Source organism: Pteropus medius, unplaced genomic scaffold (genome assembly GCF_902729225.1).
Source record: "Pteropus medius unplaced genomic scaffold, Ma_sr-lr_union100, whole genome shotgun sequence".
In the NCBI taxonomy this organism is placed as follows: Eukaryota; Metazoa; Chordata; class Mammalia; order Chiroptera; family Pteropodidae; genus Pteropus; species Pteropus medius.
This window is the reverse complement of record NW_024350922.1, coordinates 1,794,431-1,820,309: the sequence shown is the minus strand read 5'-3', so window position 1 is coordinate 1,820,309 and position 25,879 is coordinate 1,794,431. Positions and strand designations below refer to the sequence as shown.

The window sequence follows — 25,879 nt, the reverse complement described above, 5'->3', positions numbered from 1 at the left end:
GACCCTGCCCGAGGTATGGCTACAGTCCCTCCGGCTACAATCTTCTACGCTCCTGTCCTGTAAGTATCTGCCGAGTCCCTACAAAAAGGTGGCTGACCAGATCGGAGGGTGAGCGGCCCGGCTCATCGGCCCCTGCTGCCCGCAGCCGGACGCAGGTGGCCCCGAGGCGGCCTCGCGCTGCGGGTCAGGAGCGAGCGCGGGGCAGGACGCTGCTGGGGGTCCTCCCGGTGCTAGAAGCGGCTGGGCACCCACCTGGACTGGGCACCCACCTGGACTGGGCACCCACCTGGACTGGAGCGGAGGGCGCTCGGCCGTGACGGGGCGGCAGGGGGCGCTGCCAGGAGCCTGGGCACGGCGCCCGGACCCGGCGGGGATGCGGGGCGCGGGGTGGCCTCCGGGGGGCGGCAGGCGCTGCGCGGTGCCACCGGAAGGCGCAGGCCGGACGCGCGGGGACGCAGAGCTGCGGCGGGGTGGCAGGCGGCGCTGTGGAGCCGTGGCGCGCTCCGCGCTGCCGCACAGCCGCGGACGCCGGGGAATGCACCTGGGCAGGTGGGGGCGGGCCCGGGGGCGGCCCGGGGGCGGGGCCCCGCGAGGCTCACAAGAGCTGGTTGCCGCGGCCGCCGCGGGATGCTCGCGCTGTACCCGGAGCAGGACGGAGCGAGTCCCGGGCCCTTCGAAACCGAGTGAGGTGAGCCCAGCCGGGTCCGGTCGCGCCAGCTCGGGGGGTTCAGGCGTCGGAGCGGCCGCGGGGTGCCGTGGCTCCCCGGACGCCGTCCGCGGGACGGGCGGCCGTGCCGGCATCAGCCCCGGGCTGCCTCCGGGTGGCCGGGATGCTGGGGACCCGCGCAGGTCAGTGGGGTCCAGCTCCCTGGCATCTGCCCGTGCCGTGGCCAGGGACACAGAGCTGGGCGAGGGAGGTTTCTGAGCTTCTCAGAATGGGATCCGGAGCCGGCGCCGCCCCTCGCCTCGCCGCCCAGCACCTGCGCAGCCCGTTCCGCAGCCCCGGGGACACGCGTGGACTTGACCGCGAGCGCGCCTTCTACCTCTGGGGTGTTTTCTCTGGGGTGGCTGTAGTTGCAGAAAGAAGCAAACACTTGAAGAGAGTTGGTTGGATTCCCTCCAGCGGTCTCAGCACGGGCAGTCCTTGGACCCAGGACAACGCCTGGGCGCTCCTTGCGCGGTGCACAGGAGCTGCCGAGTCGCCCTGGGGACCCGGGGGGCCCCCGATGCCCGGGCCCCCTCACTGCTTTGGGGGATAGGCGAGGTCAGGAGCGCGCGGGAAGGCTGCAGTAGAGCTACGGTCATGAGCCAGGACCCTGGAATTTGAGAAGAACCCTTCACACCCGTGCTGAGTTACCTAACCTCAGCTTCCTCTGTGAAATGAGCACAGTCCTCATACCTTACACTCTTACAGTGAGGACCCGAGACGGCAGTGTGTACAGAGCGCTGAGCGGGACGCCTGGGGGAAGAACAAGCATCAGCAGAGGGGAGCTGCTATTATCGCTATTATTATTATTATTATTGTTACTATTATTAGAAGAGCAGCATAACTTGTAGTTCAAGGCATGGACACCTGGGCTCGCATTCCAGTTCCGTCACTTTCTAGGGTGACCTTGGGCAAGCTACTTAACCTGCCACTGTCTGTTTCATTTGTACAGTGGGGAGAATTATGGTACCTACCTGGGAAGATCGTAGTGGGCATTAAATGCCCCACTAATACCTGTAACGCACTCGGGAGAGTGAGTGCGTGGGCCAGCTACTAATTCTCCCACGAAGGCATCCTGTTTAATCAAATGGCTGCGGCCTCGCTTTGCTTTGAAGTTGAAATATTCTTTGCGCAAACGTTTGCCTGTCCCGTGATGAGCCAGGCGGGTTTTCTTCTTTCCCCTGTGGCTTCGCTGACAGTGGCAGCCGGTCCATTGGGGTCAAGGTCAGTCCTGGGGGAGGGACTAATGGGACAGAGGGACCGTAGGAATTGTCTTCAGTGAGAAGAAGCAAGGTTGGAGATGGGATCTTCCAGAACCCTTTAATGGGGCAGGAAATCGAATCTGTGCCTAGGTTTTAAAACAAACACACTCTTGCTATACCTTTTCCCTTTTGGATTGCAGTGGGAGAGGTGGTGGGGATGGGCAATATTTTCAATGACAAAATGAATTCCATTCCTCTTGCCAAGAGGCAAACAGAATGATTTCGGGGGTCAGAGGTGGTTTCCTTCCTCCCTGCAGGATCATTTACATCGGGGGGGCGGGGCGGAGCAGGTGCCTGTCTCTGGACAGCTGACAGCTGACTCCTTTGCATTATAAACCTGAAACCCACGGGCATCATAAGTTTGAGAGCCTTCCAGCTTTGCCCCAGCTCCCAATTCTGGACCATATCCCATGGGTTTAGAGGAAGAAAAAATAGCTCCCCAAGTCTAGAATCCTGCCTGAAGACCCTGATGGGCCATGCAAAGGTCCTCGTCCCAGACACGGGCTCTTGGGGAGCGGGGGGAGATCAGGGAGGTGTGGGACCACCGAGCATATCCTACTCCAAATTAGAGTACGTCCTCGTTCGCCTCTGTCACCCATGGTAGGCACGGGGGACAGAGTTTCCATACTCCTCCCCCCTCCTCGCTGGTGGTCACATTGTTGGGAAGTGGTCACGTCACCTATCCAGAGTCTGAAGACCAAATAGCTCGGCGTCCCTTCTCTTCCCTCCTGCCTTTAGTCCAGGAGATGCTGATTCACTGCCTGGGGAGGGATGGCACCCAGCCCAATGCCGGCCCCTTGCGGGCATGTGCCGTGGAGGGGTGGGGTGCAGAGGGCCCGCCCAGCCCTCCGCTTAAGACCCTCCACCTCCGCATCCTCATTTTCCTCTGTAATGTGGAAATAATAGCAGTACGCCTGCCTCGTGGGCTGTGGAAACACGAAATGAAATATGTCAAGTGCGTGTATTTAGAGAGAGAGAGAGAGACTGTGTATATTTATGAGCCTAACGAGACTGATATATTCTAATCATGAGAGGACCCTACATGTATATGTATATGATATGAATTCATCTCTAACAAATGTCATTTCACGTTGTAACTCTTCAATAATCGAGAGGCATGGGGTACACCGACGAAGGTGGTAGCACCCTTCCCAACATTCTCCCCCCAAAAGCCGTTATTACATCAACGTGCATTCTGTCTTAGAATCAAGGGGATACGGCACAGCCGCTGGCAACTGTTAAGTGGCCAACAGTTGTAAGCTATGGTTATGTACCGGGGCCCTAGAAATGCTAAGGGCTTGACTGGAAAGGGAGGAAAGGACAAGGAGAAACGAAACAGAAACTTTCCCCTTCGGTAAAACCGCAGCAGGGCGGGTGGGAAGGGGCCGAATATGATCCCAGGGGGCTGTTGGGAAATTCTCTTGGCAGAGAAATTATCTGTCAGAATGGCAGGGTGCTCGTTCTGTGCCAGCCCCTCAGCCGGGCAGCAGGGGGCAGGACGAGCTAGCAATGCTGCCCTCCAGGAGGGCCGGCTAATGGAGGTGACAAGGCCACACGGCACAGAGGCAGCACTCGAATCGTCGCAGAGTGTCGGAGGCTCCACAGCCTGACCCTGGCTTACTCGGAGCGCCCCTGCCTCAGGCGCCAGGTGTACGTTTTTTCAAACGCCTCCAGTGATTCACAGGTTAAACCTCGCCCAGCCCCAACACGCCAGGCCTGGGGGCCGCCAGAGGAGGAGGCAGCTCTTTGGCAGCTGTGGTGGCCAAAAAACAAATACCCTGGGGAAGGGGCCAAGGCCTCAGAATGCAGACCGGCCAGCCCACAGAGGGAAGAAGGAAGGCGGCCTCTGAGGGCACGTGGGCTGGCGTTGCCCAGCGCCCGGCCTCCGGGGACGTGCCAGCGGCAGGGCTGGGTGAGTGAGCTCACCTGCTTTTCTTCTCTGCCCCTCCAGCCGGCCCGCCCGCCCAAGCCCCATCCTCGCCATGGCTCCTGGAGAGAAGATCAAAGCCAAAATCAAGAAGAATCTGCCCGTGACGGGGCCCCAGGCGCCCACGATCAAGGAGCTGATGCACTGGTACTGTCTGAACACCAACACGCACGGCTGCCGCCGCATCGTGGTGTCCCGCGGCCGCCTGCGCCGCCTGCTCTGGATCCTCTTCACGCTGACCGCCGTGGCCCTGATCATGTGGCAGTGCGCCCTGCTTGTCCTGTCCTTCTACACCGTCTCCGTGTCCATCAAGGTCCACTTCCAGAAGCTGGATTTCCCCGCGGTCACCATCTGCAACATCAACCCTTACAAGTAAGAGGCGGGACCGGGGTCCTGGCCCCCGGGGGTCACGCCCCTCCAGACGCCAGAGCCCCTCTCGATCGCGACACTCACCCGCCCGCAGACGTGCGTCTCAGACACCTGACTCCGCTGGTGAATTGCCCTCTCCCAGGTTCCGCAACGGTACCAAATTTTCAGTCTACCCGCTGCTTCTGAGGATGGGCTGGCTCGGGGAAGGCAGGAGGCGGAGGCCGTGAGGGTCCCTTTCACTTGGAGGCTGAACTGGGATGAGCTCTCCCCCCTCCCCCCACAACATTATATGCACGATGCGACACACACGATTTATATATATTTATTATCAAAGACAAAGACACACGCGACACACACACACTACTCGCCCCAGCTTAGCCATTTTCCCCTGATCGCTCCGAGCTCTCCCCAGATGCGAGCTCAAGGCTGACTCACTAGTGAGCGAAACCCAGGAGACTTCCGGAGGCATCTCAGCTGCCCCAGGTCCTCACCGGAGTGAGCCCAGCCCACACTAATTGAGATCACTGGACTCTGGGCGGAATCGGTCCTTGGGACAGCTCTGTCGTCTGCCGCAGGCCCTGTTCTAAGTGGGTCATCGGCGTCCTTCTCAGGAATATGGAAAGCCGGGCTGTGAGGCAGATCAGAATCTGGCGGGCTTCGTCAGAGCGGGCGTGGGGCTGGCAGAGGGCAGTGCGGGAGGAAGGACTGTCAACGGGAACCAGCCGGGCCAGTGTCGTCCGCGAGTGGGCGGCAAAGCCAGGTCTAAGACCTCCTCCGCCCCAAGGTCTTCCTTCTCTTTTCTGCTTTGTGGCCCCCGCCTCTTTCCTCCCTTCCTCCCTCCCTCCCTCCCTCTCCTCCCATCCATTACTTGTTCCATAATCATCTACAAATTGTCACACGCTGTGCTACATTCTGGGGCACAGAGCCAGACGACCCAAATGCGGCCTTCGTCCGGCTGCAGCTGGTGCCGCACCAGGAGAGTGAAATGCTAACGGAGATGATTAACACCAATAAAATCAATCGCGGCGACCATTAAACGGATACGTAGACTCTCTGACTCTTCTCAGTGACCCCATTTTATAGATGGGGAAACTGAGGCACAGAAAGGCTAAAAGACTTGTCCGGAATGATGAGATGACACATCCGGAACCAGAATGGGGCCCTGGAGCCCAGGCAGACGGGCTCTGGGGTGTACGTGCTCAGTCGCTACCTGTGCCGCTTACAGAGCAAGGAGGGGAGAGAGGGGAGGGCCACGGGGCAGGCCGGCGCCATGGGGTGCAGGGAAACCCGAAAGATGGTGTCGTGAGGCTTCGGGCAGTCGACCGACTACCGTATCATTCTTCTGTGGCCTTGGGGTTGTCATGGTAACGGGGGCGCCTCTTCCGTCCCAGCACTGATTGGAGGAGACTCGGAGGGCGGGGCAGGCATGTTGGGTGGGGATGGGGACTGCCCCCTGGGTGGACTCCCAGTTAGCAGTTATTTACCTGTCCTCACTGTGGCTGGTTCACGGGAGGCACCTACAGTCACCACTCAAGAAATGCTGGTTGGGGCAAACTCGTCAACACGCCCCGAGAGCAAGCAGACAGTGGTGGCAGAGGTGAAGCCACAGGAGTCACATGAGGGTCACGCGGGAGCCGTCCCCATTTGCTCGAGCCGGCGGCTGCTCGGGATAGGGCAATTCAAAAAAGATCTGCTCGTCTCCTCGGCCAAGGGGACAGGACCGGTGGGCACGGGCCTGACATGCGGGGGTGGACAGCAGCGTGGGGAGGTGCCAGCTCCGTGCCGGAGGGCCCCGTGCTCCCTGACCCCTCCTCCCCGTGACAGGTACAGTGTTGTGAGGCCTCTGCTAGCCGACCTGGAGCAGGAGACCAGACAGGCCTTGAAGACCCTGTATGGCTTTTCGGAGATCGGGTCGAGGACACGCCGAGAGGCCGAGCCCCGCAGTTCGGCATGGGAGGGCACCCGGCCCAAATTCCTCAACCTGCTCCCGCTGCTGGTCTTCAGCGAGGGGGAGACCAGCAAGGCCACGGACTTCCGCACGGGGCGGAAGCGGAAAGTCAGCGGGACCATCATTCACAAGGCGGCGGACGTGGTGCACGTCCACGAGTCCAAGGAGGTGGTGGGGTTCCAGCTGGTGAGTGCACGCGCCCACGGTTTGCGGGTACAGGATGAGCTGGAGAGCGTGGGTCCGGGTGGGTTTGTCCCTGGCCGTGAGCCCCACGGTCCCGCAGGGGGAAACACCCCCAGTTAGGGTGAACCTGCTACAAGCAACTGGAACGGACACAGCCCATCTTAAGCAGAAAGCAAATGCCTTAGAAGGTGACCAGCAACTTAGGGAGGCCTCTCAGGGGACAGAAATGAGGGAAGGTGCTAGAATCCTGGTGGCGATGAGTGACGGGATGTCATTTCAGACGCTGCTGCCGGATTAAACGAGCTTCGACCATTTTGTCTTTTCGTTCATCCACCCGTAAAGGTGGCTTCACATCCCATCTTGGGATGATCTGACTGAGGTGCCCGCTGGCCCATGGAGGGTGGGCACTTTGCCAGACAGTCTCACCAGCCTGTATGCACAGGGGGGGAAGGGAAATTTCACCAAAGGCAAATCGGGGTGCACACACCAGAAGGAAGGAAATGAACGGCCGACATCAGAAACACCCATTGTTCCCTGAATTTCTCACCTTCACGAGGGCTCCAGCCTGACTCCTGACATCTCTGCTTCTCGGTCCCATCTGAGGGGCTCGGAAGAAGCAGCCATTCACCAAAAATGAGTTCCATTACCTTCCTGGGCAAACTCAATACGGTGTTGGGGAGGACGGTATTTTTGTCAACATTTTGTGGGTGAGACGAACACAGGAAGCCTCACCCAAGACCCCACAGGAAAGCAGCATCAGAGTCTGGGCCAGAATCCTGAGGGTCAGGCCGCAGGCCGGCAGGAAGCGGTGAGGGTTGGAGAGGGACTCGGCGGTGACCATCAGCCAAAGCCTGGAGGCCCGGGGACCCCAGAGAAGCTGGTTTTACTTTCCGCCTGGTAGGGAGTCCTGTCCTTCTTCTTTCGGGCCCTTCTTGGTCCTTGAGGCTTGAAGATGATGTCTCCCAGGCCCCCTCATGTGAGGAGAAGCCCCTCCTTGCCCAGGGACCCCTCCCGTTTCCCCCAGTACCTGGCCTAAAGTCTCGGCCCCTCATCAGTACGGCCCTGCTGAAGGCCGGTGACAGGGCCGACAGCTTCAGCCTGGTGTCTCCTCCTCTTCCCAGTGTTCGAACGACACGTCCAAGTGTGCCGTCTACACCTTCAGCTCGGGGGTCAATGCCATCCAGGAGTGGTACAAGCTGCACTACATGAACATCATGGCACAGGTGCCCCTGGAGAAGAAGGTCAACATGAGTTACTCGGCCAAGGAGCTGTTGGTCACCTGCTTCTTCGACGGGGTGTCCTGTGATGCCAGGTCAGGACAAGAAGGATGCTCCCTCAGCTCCCAGGACGGTGGCTCTGAGCACCAGGCCCCTCGCGAGCACCCGGAGCTCGGCCGTGGGTCTCGGGAGGGAAAGGCGCCCTACTCACTGACCCTGACCTTCGGAGAATGGCTGACTCGGGAGCTAGGCTCTAGGGTGGGCAAGCGAGGTGGAGACGGCAGAGGCTCAAAATGTCCTTACACTCGTCAATCGCCTGTAAAAGCAGGGTGGCGGACGGTGTCGGTAGGACCTGGTTGATGACCCCTGTGCACAGCAGCGCTTGAGAGCCACTGATCTAGCGTAGGGGAAGGAAGAGCGGGGGAGGGGGGCTGCAGTGTGCTCCCCACTCTGGGACCACGGCCTGAGGTCTGGGCGTTGGAACGGGAAAATGCCAAGTGTTGGCCGAGAGCTTCAAGGGTAGGGGACTTTGGGGCACACGGTGGCGTAAGAAATGCCAAATCAGGATGCAGAGGAGGATCGGGATGGGGGGTGGGCTGCAGGCGGCTTATCAGGGGAGGGGCAGGGGAGCGAGTCAGGCGCATCTCAGCGTCCTGAGGGCGGAGGGCGGAGAGCGGAGAGCGCGCCTGTGCCTGTGGCCGGCGCAGAGCCCCCTGACCCCACGGGCTCCTGTCCTCAGTAGGAACTTCACGCTTTTCCACCACCCGATGTATGGGAATTGCTACACGTTCAACAGCAAGGAGAACGAGGTGGTCCACAGCACGTCCATGGGAGGCAGTGAGTACGGTAAGCACGCCGGCACCCCGGCACCCCAGAACGTGCAGCGCGGCACCCCTCCGCTGCGCTCCAGCCCTCCGGAAGCACGGGGTCTCCCCACCGCGCTGGCCGGAACCGGGGGTGCCGCTCACCCTGCCGCGGGGCTCCCATCAGCGTCCCCCTTCCTTCTGACGTCCCTCTTCACCTCTGCGACGGCACCGGGGCCACTGCTCGTGTCCTGGGGGACCTGGAGGGACCCAGCTGGGCGGGCGGCCCCCAGGCGGACCCAAACCCAGACGCTGCCCGCACGCTTAGTGCGGCAAGCTCACCTTGGCCTTGGCGAATGTAGCAGAGACCGGAGCCCAAAGTCAGCTCTGCCATGTCCCATGTGGGCAGGTTCCAGTCCCTACGCCCGCCTGTCAGTGGGGACAGGAACGGGAGCCCTGAGCTCAGGCGGCTGAGACTGAAAACGCGCAGAGCCCTGGGGGTAAGCCCCGACACACACCGGGGTCGCCTGCTAGGGCGGCCTGACAAAATGTCACAGACGGGGCCTTGGATGAGGGGCACTCGTTTTCTCCCAGCTGTGGAGGCTGGAAGTCTGTGAGGAAGGTGCCGTCGAGTCGGGGTGTCGGCAAGGCCTCGTCCCGCCTCGCATCCGTCACGTGGCCCCTCCTCTGGGGCACGCGGGGAGGGAGCCTGCCCTGGCGTCTCTGCCTCTTCTTGTAGGGACCCCAGTCCCTTCTTATGGCCTCATTTAACTTTAGTTAGCCCCCTAAAGGCCCCGTCTCAAATATAGTCATGTTGGCGGTTAGGGCTTCGGCATCGGAGTTTGGAGAGGGGACAGGATTCAGTCCTTGGCACACGTGAAGCTCACGGTAAATGCTAGTGATGGTCGTCACGGCCACGGCCATTACTAGCATGGCTGTTGTCCTCACTGCTGCCACCAGCAGTGTGCTCACTACCACCAGGCCTGTGGCAGAGGCAGGAACTCAACAGCCTGGCCTGGCTCACCCACCAAAGGCCTTCTGGAAAGGCCCTCAGCGATCTCAACGTGATAGATATACAGACACAGGAAAGGCGAGGTCTTGTCACGGAGGAAAGCCCCCCTGGACTGCTGGCCTTTGTCGCTGTGCAGTCTGGGTCCTTACCCAGTCTGCAGGAAGCCACGACGCAGGGCGCATGCTTCAGCGAGAGGAAGCAGTCAGGGACCGGTTAGTGGTCTGGGACCGGTTAGCGGTCTGGGGACCGGTTAGCAGTCCGGGACTGGTTAGCAGTCTGGGACCGGTTAGCGGTCTGGGACCGGTTAGCGGTCTGGGACCGGTTAGTAGTCCGGGACTGGTTAGCGGTCTGGGGACTCATTAGCAGGTGCTCCTGGTCCGGGCTCTGCTCCCTGGGGGCTGTGTGACGTCGAGCACACATCCGATTTCTGATTTTGGAAGGTCTCTCTGGCTGCTGGGTGCAGAGGAGACACGGGGACAAGGGCGGGAGCGGGGAGGGACACTAGGCCAGTGTGGGACTCGCCATCGGTGCGCCACCCCTACCCCGGGGCTCTCCCCCACGGCTCGAGCGGCCACCATGCTGCCCATTCTGTCCCTTCGGATGCTCAGCAGAAAGCCGCATCTCGGGCAGGGGCGCTGCCCTTACGCTGTGCGGCACGATGGTGGCGACACTGGTTTCGAGCCCCGGGTTTGTGCTAAGCCCTGGGGATACGGCCATGAGCCAGTCAGGCACAACCGCTTCCTCTCCCTTGCGGAGCTTCCGGTCCAGCCCTTGTCCACCTTTCACTTGTCGGAAATGCCTGGATCTCGGTTTTGAGGCTCCCAAAGCAGCGGGCGGAGCGGGCGTCCCTGGGGGTCGCTGTCCTAGCCTCTGACCACAGCAGGCTGCCCTATCTGCCCAGGCCTGCAGGTCATCCTGTACATCAACGAAGAGGAGTACAACCCCTTCCTGGTGTCCTCCACCGGGGCCAAGGTGATCGTCCATCGGCAGGACGAGTACCCCTTCATCGAGGACGTGGGCACGGAGATCGAGACAGCGATGGCCACCTCCATAGGGATGCGCCTGGTAAGAGAATGTTCTGGTTTCCGTAGACTCGGAGAGGTGCCGCTTAGGGAAGGAGCATTGGTTTCGGAAGGCGGCGTGGGCCGGGCCTGTCTTCTCCCGCGGGCCACTGGCGCGGCGACACTGAAGGCTGTCTTTGTGTCCTCCGTGTGGGTGGGCAAAGACAGGAAGGAGCTGAAGGAGCCTTCCTTGTGCCAAAGACAGACATCAGCACTTGTGGAACTTCCTGCCGGAAGCGAGCGGCAGGCACCAAGTCCATATTTGTCAGGAATGTAAACAGAGTAGATTAGCACCTTTCTTCTGGGCCACCTGGAGACTTTTGAGGCCAGGAAGCCACTATTTAAAGGCTACTGGAAAGTCACCGGGCCGTCGAAGGTCTATGTAGCCCATCACGCTTCCGTCCATCTCATTTTATTTACCAAGAACCCCTTCTCCCTCGTCTCTGACGTCATTGGGCGCCGAGAACACTCACACTTCTCAACAGAAGCACATCTGGGCTGCAGACTCCAGTCCCCGAGTCAGCCATGCCCCAGGGGAGCAGAGGGCAAGGTGAAAAGCGTGCTTCTTGTTTGCAGGCCTGGGGTCTTCTATGTCTCTGTCTCTGTCTGTCTGTCTGTCTGTCTCTGTCTCTCTCACACACCACACACACACACACACACACACACACACACACACACGACTCTCAAGAACTATTTAAAGAGTATACACGCAAAGTAGAACACCCGGACCATAGCAAGGAACTCACTATGCAGACGTAACTCCGCTCCGTCCCTGACCTCCAGCCCCCGCCTTCCTCTCCCGCCGTTGCTTCTGGGCTCGGCAGGGAGGTCGTCACCCTCCCCGAGTGTGCGTGCACCCAGGCGGAGCATTCCTCCTCTCCCGCCCGATAGGGACCACGGGCGCCTTGTCAATCACTTAGTGCTGCGACAGGCTGCTCAGAGGCCCAGCGCCACCCATCGCATGGATGAGTCGTGGCCGCAGTCCCGTCTCGGCAGACCGGTCGTCCCAGGCACAACCAGAAGCGGTGGTGTGATGCGAGGCATCTTTCTCCGATCGCTTTCTGGAAGTTTGTCGCACAGCGCGTGTTTGTGACGCAAGCTGTGACCTGGGCAGCAAGGCGTCAGCGTAGCCGTCTCCCCCAAACGCTCGCCAATGTGGCTATGAACCGACTTTTCCCCTTTGCCGATCTGCCAAAGAGAAAAAGGGCATCTATTCTAATATCGACGATACTTCGTGGCATCTTTTTGCCTGTTTGGTGGTGGCACCAGGGATTCCTGATGGCCCATCAGTTCATGCCTTGGTTTCTATCCAACCTTAACGTCCCGAGTTGACCGTAGCTTTCGCGCTCACTCGCTTTGTCCGCCAGAGCGGTGATTTGCAGACCCGGCTGACCTATCGAGTCAGAAGCTGGGAGAGAGGAACCGGGGATCCGTATTTTCACCAAACTCCAGTGGTTAGGTCGAGAGGCGGCCAGCCTCGGCCTTGCAAACCTGAGTGAGGGGAGAAGCCATGGTGTCTCCCGAGACAAAAGCACAATGAGAATGACGCCAAAGCGTCAGCACGGCCGCGCGCGGTGGCCTCGTGTCGGGGTTGAAGCGGCCTGGCGGGCAGTGGGCCGGCCGCCCGTCCAGCACTCGGCGGCTCGGCGGGCACTTTCCGAGCCCTCCTGTGCGCCGGGCCCCGCCTCTGTGCTTCCAGAACTTCGGGTCCAGCAGAGAGGACCGAGAGCGAACGAAAACCATCGTAAGTGCCGAGGAGGAGACGAGCAGGACGCAGGAGAGCGTGTCGTGGGGTGCCTGGCCCCGGGCTGTCCTCGTGGGCGGGAGGCCGGCGAGTTCCAGGAGCGCTTTGCCGAGGGAGTGCTGCTGGCCTCGAGGCAGCGGAGGGGATGAACGGGAACGGTGATATTGCGGAGGAAATGTGTGGCTTCTGTGCCTCGCCGTGTCCCGAGGACAAGAGCAGCTGTCAGGATGACGTGCTGGGGACTCGGGGGCTCAGGGAGGCACGTCACTTAGGGCCTTCATTCCGATGGCGGGTGTTTGTTGTAACATGGGGAGCGGCATCTACCAACAGGGCTGTGTGAATGCCCCTCGCCCAAGAAAAAATAATCTTGAGCCCTGACCTGCTCTAACTGTGGCTTGAGCAGAGTTTACGGTGCCACCTTAGGAGCCGAGCCATCGAGTCCTCGGTTTAGTGAACTCCCAGAGCAGGATAGCGAGCATTCCGAATGAACATTTCCCGGGCAGCCGTATCTGCGGCCTGAGGAAGGACCTGGAGCTTGCGATCCATCCTTATCTTCCTCCTTCGCCTCTTCTTCCTCTCTGCCTCTCCCGGTGTCTACATGCTGGGAGGGGCGTTTCCACAGCTTGGAAAAGTCCAAGAACCAAGGAATTCTGCCCTCTGGTCCTCTGCTCAGAAGCACCCACCACACTGTTAAGCAAATGTTCCCTTTACCGATTGTGGGTAAACAGAGACAGAGGTGGGTTTTCTGCTACGCCTAATTCGAGGTGTATGCTGCAGTCAAAGCCACAGAGCAGGGTCAGCCAGCTATAGTTTTGATTTATGATCATTTAGAACAACAAAAAATTAGGTCTTGCTAAGAGGTCAGGAGGGAGTCACTAAGAATATGTCCAAACAAGCTAGACTACCTTTCTTATTTATGTTTTGCTTATTTATTTGTCGGATGGGCGTGTGAAGCTGGGAGGCTCAGTGGTTGGTCAGGCAGTTGGTTGACAGAATTTCCTTATATATTGAGGGACTTTGCGTCCAAAGCATGAGATCTTCAGAGACGAATACAACAGGATGCCCACCTCCAAAGATCTTACCTTTAAGAAGAGACGACAGCACATCTTTGCAATGTGGTTCCCAACTCTGTGAGAACAGAAATCTTCTCCGTCTTGTTCCCAGGCTCGGTTCTTAGAACACAGATCCCCAGAACATATTATGGAATGGGTGGGTGGATGGATGGATGGATGGATGATGGATGGATGTGTAGTTGGATGATGATGGTGATGGATGGATAGTGACAGATGATGATGGGTAGATGGATGTATAGGTGGATGGATGATTGGTAGATGGAAGGAAACCCAGACAGAAGCTGTGGGTGAAGGCTTTCTAGTTGACGGATTCTTGTGGGACAAGTGCCAGGCAGATGCTGTCAGGAAAGCAAAGTCCAGACAAAGGGCATAGCAGTTACAAAGTGGTCATGGAAAGGATTTTAAGCCGTGTAGTGAAATGTTTTGGAAAACCACTTTGGCTGCAGTGTAATCAAGATACTGGAGGTAGCACCTTTACGGTAATTCTGGAGAGAAATGACAAGCATGTTCGCTGAGGGGAGGAGCAGAAGTGGACGGATGCGAGAGAGATTACAGCATGGAAGCAACTGGCCTCGACAACCCAGGTCAGCGAGGACTGGCCGGGTGAAGTGAGGTCGATGCTCAGGTGCGGGCTTGGGCAGTCAGGTGGCTGGAGATGCCAGGCTTGGCATCAGGGAATACCAGAGGGAGGGGGACTTTCGGGGGAGAAGATGACCGCTTACCTTTGGGACACGTCATCGTGTCTTTGGGAAGTCAGGTGAAAAAGTCCAGTAAGCGGACACTATGAGCGGGAACTCAGGAGGAAGGTGCCAGCGGGCCGGGGAAGGTCGGTAACGTGACATAACTCTAGACTTAGAAATAGATGCCATCGCCTGGGGCCCGAGACAGAATGCCGTTGTCTAAGGGCGGAGCAGAAGGAAAACGGAGAAACAGGTGCCGGTAAATCAAGGCAGAGAATGTCCAGGCCAGTGGGAGCCGAACAGCCAAGGGCAGCGGAGAGGTCAAGTGTGGTAAAGGTAAAGGGTGTTCTTTGGGTTTGGCAGCCGTGAGGTCATCTGCGTCCTTCGCCAGAGGAGTTTTCAGTGACACGAGTGAATCAGAAACCAAAGCACAACGGGTCGGGTCCCAGTGGGAGACGGGGAAGCAGGTGAGGGCGGACGGCTCCCCCGGGGGTGTGGGCCGGCCCCGGAGGCAGGGGGCTTCGCCGTCTCGGCAAAGCCTAGCGTTGGTTTTAATCTCAAAGCACATACGCGCTTCTTTTCATAAGTGTGTGTACAGTAGGGATTAAGCGCTCAGACTCTGGAGCCAGACAGCTGGGGTTCGAGCCCCACCTCGGCCCTCTGGTTGTGTAATCTCCGGGTCTCCGTGACCTGGTCTGTAAAATGGGGCACGATAATGGCGACGTCGCTTCAGAGGCTGGGGAGACTTCAGTGAGCCGATTCGGGGGAAGCTCTTAGCATAGCACTTTGCGCGTAGTAAGTGCTCCCAAAATACGGGCCATTAATGTACATTTCTTTTTTTTTTTTTAAAGAAAAGAAATGTGAAGGGGAGGGGGAAATAAGCTCAGAGCAAAAAGAGGACCGAGGGGAGGTTTTTCTTGTCCTTCGTGACGCCTTCCTCTGTTATGAGCGAGGCATCGATCTCTTCCCTAAGTAGAAAGGGCACTGACTCTTTGCACTACGTGTTAAAAATCTTTCCCAGTTTGTGTTCTTCATGCTACTTTCCCCACGCGGGAACATCGGATGTTGACATAGCCAAAATCCTTTTCTTCTTCAGTCATTGTGGGTATTGAGGATTTTCCCTCCTTGAGACCAGACCCCGAGCTGGGTTTCCTTCCAGTTAAGGATTTCGTTGCATTCTTACCTGCTCGAGTTTCTTTCTCTGCAGGATGTGAAGTGCCGAGAGGATTTACTTCCTCTACGTTGTTGACGAACAGTGCTCGCTCCATACGCCGAGTAATTCTTTCTTTTCTCTGTTGACGAGGGGCGCAAGCGTCATCCCATACAAATCACTTATATAACATGTTACAACAGGGACGCAGAACAAAGGGAGAGTTAAAGCATCCATACTCCACCTGGGGCATCCTGCTGCGACCTGGGCTCTTCCCTGGCACGGTTCACACCTGTAAACACGTGAGCTCAGGGCCCTGTGCAGCTGTCTTCCTCAGAAGGAAGCAGACGGGACCCTCTTTCACAGAGATGGGTCCTGTTCCCCCCACACCCACACACGCACACGTGCACACGTACACCTAACCGCACCTACGCGGGCCCGTGCGCGCACGCACGCACATGCATACATACTCACAGTCTCACTCTCGCACACGTGTGTGCGGGCACGCATGCATACTCACACACGTACACACGTAAATTATACACACCCGCACACACGTATACCCAGTCTCATTTCTGTATCCCTCCCGAAATGTCTTTTCGCCCTGCACGGATCGGCAGTTCTGGAAAGCCGACGGTGGAGTGCGGGGAAGGGGGAGTCACAGAGAGGGAGGGACGGCCAGAGCGCTCTGTCCAAGTTCACCCAGCTGAGGCTTTGGGAAGCTAAAGACCTCTGTCCCACTTGAAAAAGGCCGTTCGCCACATCTGCCCTCCGCCCTAACCCCAGCTGCTGCGGGAAGCCGCCTCAGTAACCCAGCGGCTCTGAGATCGATAAGCATCATTGCAGGGGAAAGGGCAATCGAGCACTCAGAAAGCGTAAAATCCAAAGATGATATCTCACGGTCGTTTCCTGGAGGTGGCCCACGGGCTGGCTCTCCAGTACAAGGAGCACCAGGCACCTCTGCTGGCTGCACACGGCTCACCTGGGTGAACAGACCCCGTCGTGTCCATGCCAAGGCCCGTGCTCCTGCCCCAACCCCAGGCCCACAGAGCTCAGAGCTGTCACTCTAGGCACTCAGACAGGACAGCTGAGATGGCTCCGCAGGACTTGGGGGCCCAGGGAACCTGCTGCTTGGAGAAGCTCAGGGAGTGGCACGGAATTGAGGCACACTCCAGGGAAGCCACGACTCGGTATCCGTGTGCCCCGTGCCCAGCCCGGCCCTGGCATGCACCGCAGGCTCTGACTGTTTGCTACGCAGCTATTAGCGGAATGAAGCAAGTCTGTTTGTTCTGTGCTGGCCCGGAAAAGTTGCCCGGCCATTGTTGTTGCAGAGAAGGCAGATTGCGGGGCATAGGGTATGTGTGAGCGTGTGCCCGCCTCCCTTCCTACCTGAGATCGGGGACTGATCGGCGGCAGTGGGTCCCCTGGGGAAGAGAGGACACAGTGGCTACCTCCCCCTCCGTTTGCTTCTGCTGTAGAGATGCTTTAAAGGGGGCACTGTCGGATGCCCTTGAGGTCCTTTCCGTTAACCGAGGGGGACCGCCAGGCTGGCAGGTGGCTCACAGTACAAACAGCCAGAGAGTCTCGTCTTCAACTTCTTGATTCCTTTCTCCTCGCCCAGCTCTCTCTCTATCCAGCCACTTTTCAAAGACAAAAAGAATTTTCTTCTCTCCCACCAATCTGCCATCCATTTTCCCCTAATCTCAGGAAAAACTGAAACAGTGTGTGTTCACACACACACACACACACACACACACACACCTAGAACCTAGCTATAAGCTGGTCATGATTTATATTCGGCTGGTCCCCTAGAGGGACATTACCTGTTTTTTGCCTTAGCCGGCTTGTCTGGATTGTTTATTTGCAGTGACAGCCATTAAGCCAAGCCACACTTAGTAAGCCTCAATAAAATACATCTAATTCAGTAAGGTTTGGGAGCCGAGTGACCTCCTGTGATCAGAATGTCCTTCTGCTCCGTGGGGTGTCCCTGCCTCTCTCTCCAGAAGTCAGTTTTTTCACGTGCATGTCTGGGACCAGAAGACAACAGGGTAAGGGGTGGGCCCTGCATCAAGACGTCACCCCAGGCAGCTCGCAGCCGCCGCTCACCCTTGCCGTTCCTCCCGGAGGCTCTCCAGGGGCTCGCTGTCCTCCTGGAAACCAAACCACATCCAAAATTCTCGACACAGCCCAGGGGGCCTTGGCCCCCGTCTGACTTCCACTCCGGCGACCTCTCTGCCTCTCGTCCTGTTCCGGCCGCCCTGGCCCTCTCCTGTCTCCAGCGCTTGCCACTCCCTCTGCCTGACCCTCTTCCCCCATTTCCGGCCCGTTCGGCTCTTTCTTGTCACCCCGTGTTGAGCCCACACGGCCCTCTTTCGTAGACATCTCCCCTAGTCGCTCTGTTGAGAAGGCCGCCCCCTCCTCCCGCCCCCTGCAATCCCTCTACCCCCGGTTCATGGATCACTATCCAGAGTTATTTTTCACTCGCTTTTTGAGCATTTGTCCACCCCGAGAGAGCGCAGCCTCCGAGAGCAGGGGTCCTCTCTGTCCCGATCGTTGCTGATTCCACAGCGCCTGGAACAGCACCAGGCACCTCGGAGGTGCTCAATAAATGGTTCAGTGAGAGACTAAGTGCCTTTTTGGCTCGTGGGGACTGCTAGCGATGCGCCCCCACCGCCCCGGGCACCGCGGCCCCCGGCCTGGGTCTAGGGGAGGCCGGGCCCAACGCGTGACGCTGTGCTTACAGACGGAGTCCTTCAAGCTGAGCCAGCCCTACAGCCAGTGCACGGAGGACGGGAGTGATGTCCCGGTCCAAAACATCTACAACGCTGCCTACTCCCTCCAGGTAAGCGCTGGCGGGGACGGCCAGGCCTGGGCTGCGGCCTGGACCCAGGGGACAAGGCTACACGCAGGCCGGGGTGTGTCTGGGACCAGGAACTCCGGCGAGGGTTCTTGGGGTTCGTCCAGACACCTCGGTGACAGATGGCGCCGGCTGGTTCCAGTCCCCTTCAGCCCAACTGTAACCAGAGCCTAAGTGATTCATGGAGGTCAGCGTGGAGAACAGCGTGTGGCCGAGACGGGCCCGCTTCCTCCGTGCGTCCTGGCGAGTGAGGGGCGGGGGGACGCCATCTGGGACAGACGCTGGCTGAGGGGTCGTCCGCTTGGCCTCTGGGCCCACTGTGCCCCTCCCCGGCCCTGGGCAAGTTGTATCCCCCTCGGTGATCGGAGGGGAGGTTGGATGGGAGAGCCGGCAAAACACACCCCAGCACGACAAAAGGGCCAGGCGCCCCTCTGCACCAAGCCCTCTAGCTCAGCGGTCCCCAGCCTTTGTGGCACCAGGGACCGGGGCTTCTATGAGCATCTAATGCCCGATGGTCTGAGGCGGAGCTGAGGCGGTGATGCTGGCGCTGGGGAGCGGTTGCAAAGACAGATGAAGCTTCGCTCACAAGCCCTCCGCTCACCTCCTGCTGTGAGGCCCGGTTCCTAACAGGCCATGGAGCGGTCCAGGGGCTTGAGGTCCCCTGCTCTGGTTTACGTCAGAGCTGAGGGGAGAGGTGACTGAGACACTGAGTGAAGAGAAACCGTTAGTCAGGGGACATCTGCTTGCAGCAAATAGAAATGCAGTCAAACTGACTTCTAGACCAGAACAGACAAACAAGAGATCGGCTCCATGGAAAGACACTGCTGGACAAGACTTAGTGAGAAAGGCCACCTGTACAGACGCGTCACCTGTAGCAATTCATTGCACGCTCGCGGCCACCTCGGGAAGGAGGTGTGGTTATCCTTATTTCGAAGGCGAAAAACCTAGTGCATCAGAGAGGTTACGGGCACACAGCTGAGGTCTGAACGTGCGGGGCCTGCCTGCAGAGCCCCTGTCGTCAGGATGAGCCTTGGGGATATGGTAGTGGCCTGTGATCCCCAAGGATCCAGCACGGGGGGCTTGCAGCGGAGAACCGGAGCGCTGGGGACTGCACGCGTGTGTCTCTGTGTCCTGGCATCTGACTTCTCATTATCTCAGTGGTGGTAGATGGCCAGCCCGGCCCCAGCTCCGCTCAGCCTGGTGTTCCCCTCTCCGTTAGTCTACACTCTCAATAAGTTGTCGGGCTTGATCTCCCTGGAGTTCGGGGACCACTCAGCCAGATCGGCTGTGACCTGAGGGGCACGTCCACGTGGCCCCCCCAGGCTGTGGGGGGCCGGCCCTGGGCGTGAGGGGCGTGCAGGAACGAGCTCTCTGGCCCCCGAGCAAGGAGGTGAAAGGAGTCGCTGGTTTCTCTTCCAGATCTGCCTCCACTCCTGCTTCCAGAACAAGATGGTGGAAAAATGTGGGTGCGCCCAGTACAGCCAGCCCCTCCCTCCGGGAGCCAGCTACTGCAACTACCAGCAGCACCCCAACTGGAGTGAGTGAGACCACCCGGCCTGGCACTCCCCGAGAGCCGGCTCGGCCCGGCCCCAGCCTGCCCCTCTGGCTTCCAGCCCAGGGAGGTGTGGGCAGTTGGCAGGGGTGTCGCTGCCTCATCCAGCTCGGCTTGGATTACGCCCTCCAACTGAGGGCCAAATGCCACAGCCCGGCCCGTGCCGAGAGCTCCGTCCGCTCCAGGAGGCAGGGGCCTTGCTAGTGCCCTCCACAGAGCAGGTCACCAAGGCCCAGAACGGTTAAGGGACTTGACCAGGTCTCACAGCCAGGGAGCAGCAGACCTGGGCCCAGAGCGAGGGCCACAGCCCCGCACCCCCCCCAGCCCCCGCAGCTTCCTGTCCCCACGTCACAGCGCAGCGTCTGTTTCCAAAGAAGCCGTGTGTGTGTGCACGCACGTGCGTGTGTGCACGTGTAAATGTGTGTATGTGTCTGCACATGTGTGTGCATGCATGTGTGGATGTGCACGTTGCGCACATGTGTGCACATGTGTGCATGTGCGCACCTGTGTGTGCATCTGCGCGTTGTGCACGTGTGCGTGCTGTGTGCGTGTGTGCGCATGCGTGCATGTGTGCGCATGTGTGTGCGGGTGTGTGCATGCGTGCCTGTGCATGCACGTGCTTGCATGCCTGTGCACATGTGTGCACGCGTGTGCATGTGTACGTGTGTGCATGTGTGTGCACATGTGTGCACGTGTGTGTGTGTGGAGAGAGTGGCAAGGGACATCATTAGGCGGAGGCCGTGGTGCCCCGGAGCCTCCCAGGCCCGGCCTGCGCCGGCCTCACGCCACGCCCTCGCCCCACAGTGTACTGCTACTATGAGCTGTACCAGGCCTTCGTCCAGGAGCAGCTGGGCTGCCAGGCGGTGTGCCGGGAAGCCTGCAGGTGAGTGCACCTGGGCGGGGACAAGCAGGCCGGGCCGGGCCTGGCAGCCACACTCACTCTGTGCCCCTCTCTTAGCTTTAAGGAGTGGACCCTGACCACCAGCCTGGCACAGTGGCCATCCGTGGTTTCCGAGGTAAGTTATTCCGCCCCCTCTTTGCCCTCGAACTCCTCGGCCTGGAGCCTGATGTCCTGGCCGTGTCCTCTGGCCTCGGGGTGGTGGTGGGGGTTACCCAGGGGAGCCCAGGTTGGGGGCAGGGGCTGAGCAGGGCCAGCAGAAGGGCACCCCAGGCCACTCTCTTCTCCATCCCAGAAATGGCTGCTGCGCGTTCTCACTTGGGACCAAGGCCAGCAAATAAAGAAGAAGCTAAACAAGTAAGTCGGCCTTCGCCCCGCACCCCCGTCTCCTCTGCCGGCCCCGGCCCCAGCTCCTCACGTGCGTCCTCGTCACCAAGCCCCCCCTTCTCGTTCCCTCGCTCCCCTGTTCCACAAACGTCTCCTGGGCTGGGATCGCGAGCCAGGCCCCGTGCTAGGCCTGGGGCTCGCGAACGCTTCGACCCCAACGCACAACGTGGGATCATTTTTTCCACTGTGGCCCATGAGCACGTAACGGAAATGTCAGTCTCAGGAAACAGAGCTTCTCGTGACCAGCCAGTTTCCACATAGTACCTGCCGGTGGACGCAGGTCACCGCTTACACCCGGCCCAGCTGGTCACAGCACCGCTCGGAACTATCGGTGCTCATAGAGCTGGTAAAGCTTTCGACTGTCCCCGTGGATGCAGTTTGATCCTTTCTACCTTGTTTCACTTTGTAAACGGTGCCGGCCTTTTACAAAGTTATTCCTGATATATCTTGACCCAGTTGGAAAAATAACTCTGCTGAGTGTCTCACTTCTAATCCCACTCGAAGGTTTCACATCGAAATTCACTTCCAAGGGACCGTTAGCAAAAGCCAACCGGGCTGGAGCGTGGGGACGTCGGCGGATGAGGGCGAAGGCGGGGGAGGGTGCGGGAATCTTCCTGTAACTCACAGCTCTGGGCACCGGCACCTTCTGCAGAGCGCCCAGCGCCGGGCCTGGCCAGTAGGGGCCAGTCTCACCTCCAACGCGTATTAGAGGTTGCTGGCCGGTGCTTCGTGAGCGCTGGGGTGCCATGATGGCCAAGCAGACGTGGCCCCTGCCCCCAAGACGCTCGTGGTCCAGACTTGGACCAAGCAGCTGTACACTCTGAAACTGGTATTGCATACCGGTGACCCCTGAGGCTCAACCTAGCGCCACAGGAAGTGACCCATTATCTCCAGCTTTTCCGGAAAGGTCGAAAGTGCTGGCCACAGCAAACCTTCTCTTTCGCACAGCGCCAGAGAGCTCAGTGATGGCCGCCTCAGGCGGCGGCTCCAGTCCCCCAGGCTTCGGTCCCGCCTCCGCCGTGTGGGCTGTGTCATCTTGGGCACGTGGCCTTAGCTGGGTCCTGTGTCAGCTCCCACATCTGTAAAATGGGGATGATTCAGACACCCTGCCTCGTAGGGCTGTGCAGATTGAAGGAGCTAAGTCACCTCAGGAGCTTGGCAGCACGGGACGTGTCCGATAAGTGTTAGCTGCTGCTGTAATGGCTGTTATTGTTGCCTCTTCCCCCGCCCACCGTGCACACCTTTGTTACCTGCCTTTCTCCCCGTGCGTATTGAGATTGTGATCAAATCATCACAACCATCAAGGTTTCATGAAGAACAGGTGCTGTGGGAGGGTAGCTGGGCGGCCTGGCCCAGTCTGGAGGTGGGGAAGTGGTTCTGAGGGCACGGATGGCCTGAGCCACCAGGCCCATGCTGGCTCTGTGCTCTGGGCATATCAGGTGCCGGTTGGGCCAGGTTCTGAGACCCCGTGGAGCTCAGAGGCTGGGCCGTGCTGGGGGGCAGGGAGGCAGCCATGCTGAGGGCTGGTCACCTGGCAGAGTGCCAAGGCTCCTGACTCACCTTGGCCTATCTGATGGCCTTTCCGCAGGACGGACCTGGCCAAGCTGTTGATATTCTACAAAGACCTGAACCAGAGGTCCATCATGGAAAGCCCTGCCAACAGCGTAAGTGGCTTCCCCCCGGGGCCCGTCCTGGGTCTGTGAAGGTCTGGCCTTGAGGAGCAGAGTCAGATCACGGGGGAGTCTAGCCTGAGCTGTTAGGGACATGCCAGGCCAGCCAGGCCTCGGACCAGAGCGGGCAGAGGAAGGGGACAGGAAGCCTGCCCACTTCTTCCTCTGAACCTGTTTGGGGCCAGGACTAGCCGGTGGCTCCCCGAGAGATCGCGGTCCCCGCGTGAGGCCCGCCGGGGCGCGGGCACCCCTGACGGCGCGGCCCGGCCTCTCCTGCAGGTGGAGGTGCTGCTGTCCAACTTCGGCGGCCAGCTGGGCCTGTGGCTGAGCTGCTCCGTGGTCTGCGTCATCGAGATCTTCGAGGTCTTCTTCATCGACTCCTTCTCCATCATCGCCCGCTGCCAGTGGCAGAAAGCCAAGAAGTGGTGGACCCAGAGGCAGGCGCCCCCCTGCCCCGAGGCGCCCGCCGGCCCCCGGGGCCAGGACAACCCGGTGCTGGACATGGACGACGACCCGCCCACCTTCACCTCTGCTTTGCGCTTGCCCCCAGCCCTAGGGGCGCAGGTGCCGGGCACGCCGCCTCCCAGATACAACACCTTGCGCTTGGAGAGGGCCTTCTCCACCCAGCTCGCAGACACCCAGGTGCCGGCTGAGTCTTGAGGCAGGGGAGGAAGGAGGGATGTAGCCGGGACCGCCGGCCACGGTCTGAGAACTCGGACCCTGTCTCCTGCACACGCAGGGGACCTTGACGAAAACTCTGCCTTGAACAACAGGATGGGGCCTGGGCACGTGCAGAGGACCTGCTGGACCCTGCCTGGCAGCTGTCATAGCTGTCCAGGACGAGGCGGGTCCTGCAGCCCAGGCCCTCTGCACATCCGCCGTGGAGAGCGGTGGGGCCGAGGCAATGCCTCCGGCCTGGGCCAGGGCCGCACACGGAGCCCGACGGGGCCCTCGCTGGACTTTGAGAGAGTCTCTGAAGCCTCCAGCCGGGCTGGGGCCCAGGATGTGACCTCAGGCACCGAGGCCGGGCGACACCGCCTGGTGCCAGAGACAGGAGAAAGCTCCAGCTGTGGGGCCGGAGCTGCTGGTGAACGAGCCGTTCTTCTTACTGACATCGGCCCAAGGTCTCCTCGGGCAAAGAGCTGGCCCAAGGCCCTTGGCGTGCATGTAGGGGAAGGGCTCAGTGAGGGGAGGCCCGGGGCCGTGGCAGGAGGCCCTCGCTCTGGGGACGGGCACAGGGCCACGTGTGGGCAGCTCAGCCAGTGCCGTGGGCCCCTTTCCCAAGCAGAGAGGAGCCAGTTAAAGGGTACTGCTGGACACTCCTGTCCAGTGGCGGCCCAAGAGTAAAGGGGCCACCCCCTGACGCTGCTCTCTGCCAAGACAGACCCCTCCACCCACACCTGTGCCTCTCCAACGAGCCGATACGGCAGACAACCCACTTCCTCACACTCTCACACCCCCCAGCACCCCCGCTGCGCATGAAGCACTGAGCAGGCGTCCACATCAGCACGAGGCCTGCGTGCTGGGTGCTGCTGGGCGCTGGGTTCTGGGTGCTGGGTGCTGGGTGCGTGCTAAGCCCCCACAGAGACTGGGACCCGCGGGCCAAATCACGTTTTTGCCTGGGACCTTGAAATGGTATTCTTCCCCCCAGCCACCGTTCCCTAGTTAAAAACATCGAAAGAACAATATTCTGTGACTTGTGAAAATTCTGGGAGGGTCAGATCCCAGTGACCATGAATAAAGTCTTGTCTGAACCCAGCTGTGCCCCTTCATTCATGTTCGTCTATGGCACCATTTACACTACAGAGCAGAGTCCGGAGTCACCGTAACGCAGACCTTCCGGCCCGCAAAACAAAAACAAACCCGCCAGCCCCCAGCCGGACTGGCTGACGGGATGAGCGTGGCGGCCCCGTTTCCTGACCGAGGCGGAGCAAGGTGAAGGCCCTCGCTCAAGGCGGCACAGCTCGGCCGTGGCAGAGCGGGGCGACTCCAGGCAGGCTGGCTCCAGGGGCTGCGCCTTATCGCTCCATCACCCCACATCCAATCAGCGTCTGCGCCTGTGAAGGGCGAGGCTCCCGCCGGGCAGGTCGGGGGAGGGGCGAGCCGGACAGCTGGACAGCCAGCCAGGGGCAGGGGCGAACCCTTCATCCCCAGCAAGGCCGGCCGCTAGCGGAGGCCAGAGTCGGTGGAAGAGCAGGGGCCGTGTGACTCTGCCGGGGACCGAGGACGCCTGGCCCACCCAGCCCCCAGGCCCGTGGCTGCAGCAGCCGCCTCCGTCCACGGGACCTCGCGGGGTGGGGATGTACCCGCAGGCATGCAGCCAGCAGGGAGGGGTGCACCGTGACCCCGGGCTGCCTGGCGCTCCAGCAGCCCAGGCCGCTGCAGGCGAGCGTCAGGTTACTGAGAGCCCAGCCTGGGTCCTGCCCACACCTGGCTGGGGTGGCCACAGCCAGCGCCGACAGGGAACTTGGAGTGGGTGCTGCCTGGACAGCGCCCGGGGGAGTGTCCTCCACCCCTGCTGCCCCGGGGCAGGGGCTGGGAGTGTGGGGGTGTGGGCCGGGCCCTCGGATTCGTGGAATCGGCATGCTGTCTCAGGCAGGAATGTTTCTGCTGCCTCCAACGAAGGCCAGCCATGAGCATCCGGAGCCGACTGCCGCCCACCGGTCCCCCAGGACACGTGCACCCCGTGGCTTGGCCGTCTGCTTCCTGCCTGGCACCCGGCCTCGGGGCTCGTGCACCTGCCATGCCACGTGCTGCCCCCTCCCTTGCCCCGCTCGTCCTTCCAGCCAGGGGCAGATGTCACCACCTCTACGAAGGGCCCCTCCCCCGCCGTGCCTTCGCTCGTCCCCCCCGGGAGCTGGAGCTCCCTCCGCAACAGAATTTTCCTCCCCAATCTAACGTTTCCTCCGTTCGTCTGTCTCGCATCGGATGGCGAACTCGTTGAGGGCAGGAGCTGCATGTTACGTCCTTGTGCGCAGACGGCCAGGATGGAGCACGGTGACGGCACAGGGGACGAGGCAAACGGTCACCCCACGGTGACGGCTCACGCTTGCTCAGCACTCACCGTCTGCAGGGGCTCCGCTGAGCACGCCACGCACAGCAGCTGTGGAGCTGTCACGGCGCAGTCTTCTCACGAATGGAGAAACTGAGGCACAGAGCTCCCCCGTGGGCCTGCGTGCTAAGCCACTGTGCAGCGTGGAAGGAGGGACGCTTTTCCTGAGGCTGAGCCCACCTGTCCCAGGAAGGCCCCTCCCATCCTCTCCAGCATCAGGTCCAGCCTGCTCAGGTGCCAGGACAGAGGTGAGGGCACCGAGAGCCCCTTCACACCCACGCCCCTGGGATGAGCAGCCACCATGGCCAGGGGTCACTGACCTGAGGGA

At 60.2% G+C, this 25,879-nt stretch overlaps 1 protein-coding gene across 4 annotated transcripts; it reads left to right on the top strand.

Moving 5' to 3' along the window:
- SCNN1G (sodium channel epithelial 1 subunit gamma) lies at positions 1–23,936 on the top strand. Of its 4 annotated transcripts, none has more exons than XM_039840225.1 (13): positions 1–59; positions 3,920–4,267; positions 6,089–6,398; positions 7,517–7,707; positions 8,355–8,458; positions 10,329–10,492; positions 17,879–17,977; positions 19,412–19,529; positions 20,349–20,427; positions 20,503–20,560; positions 20,738–20,799; positions 22,418–22,493; positions 22,779–23,936. In XM_039840225.1, the coding sequence occupies exons 1-13, from the start codon at positions 16–18 to the stop codon at positions 23,157–23,159; spliced, it is 2,034 nt and encodes a 677-aa protein (XP_039696159.1). In that variant the 5' UTR covers positions 1–15; the 3' UTR covers positions 23,160–23,936. The 4 variants fall into 4 exon arrangements, with proteins under 4 accessions (XP_039696159.1, XP_039696160.1, XP_039696158.1 ...); XM_039840226.1 differs by lacking the exon at positions 1–59 and adding an exon at positions 558–688; XM_039840224.1 differs by lacking the exon at positions 1–59 and adding an exon at positions 773–1,930.
- The last annotated feature ends 1,943 nt before the right edge of the window (positions 23,937–25,879 follow it).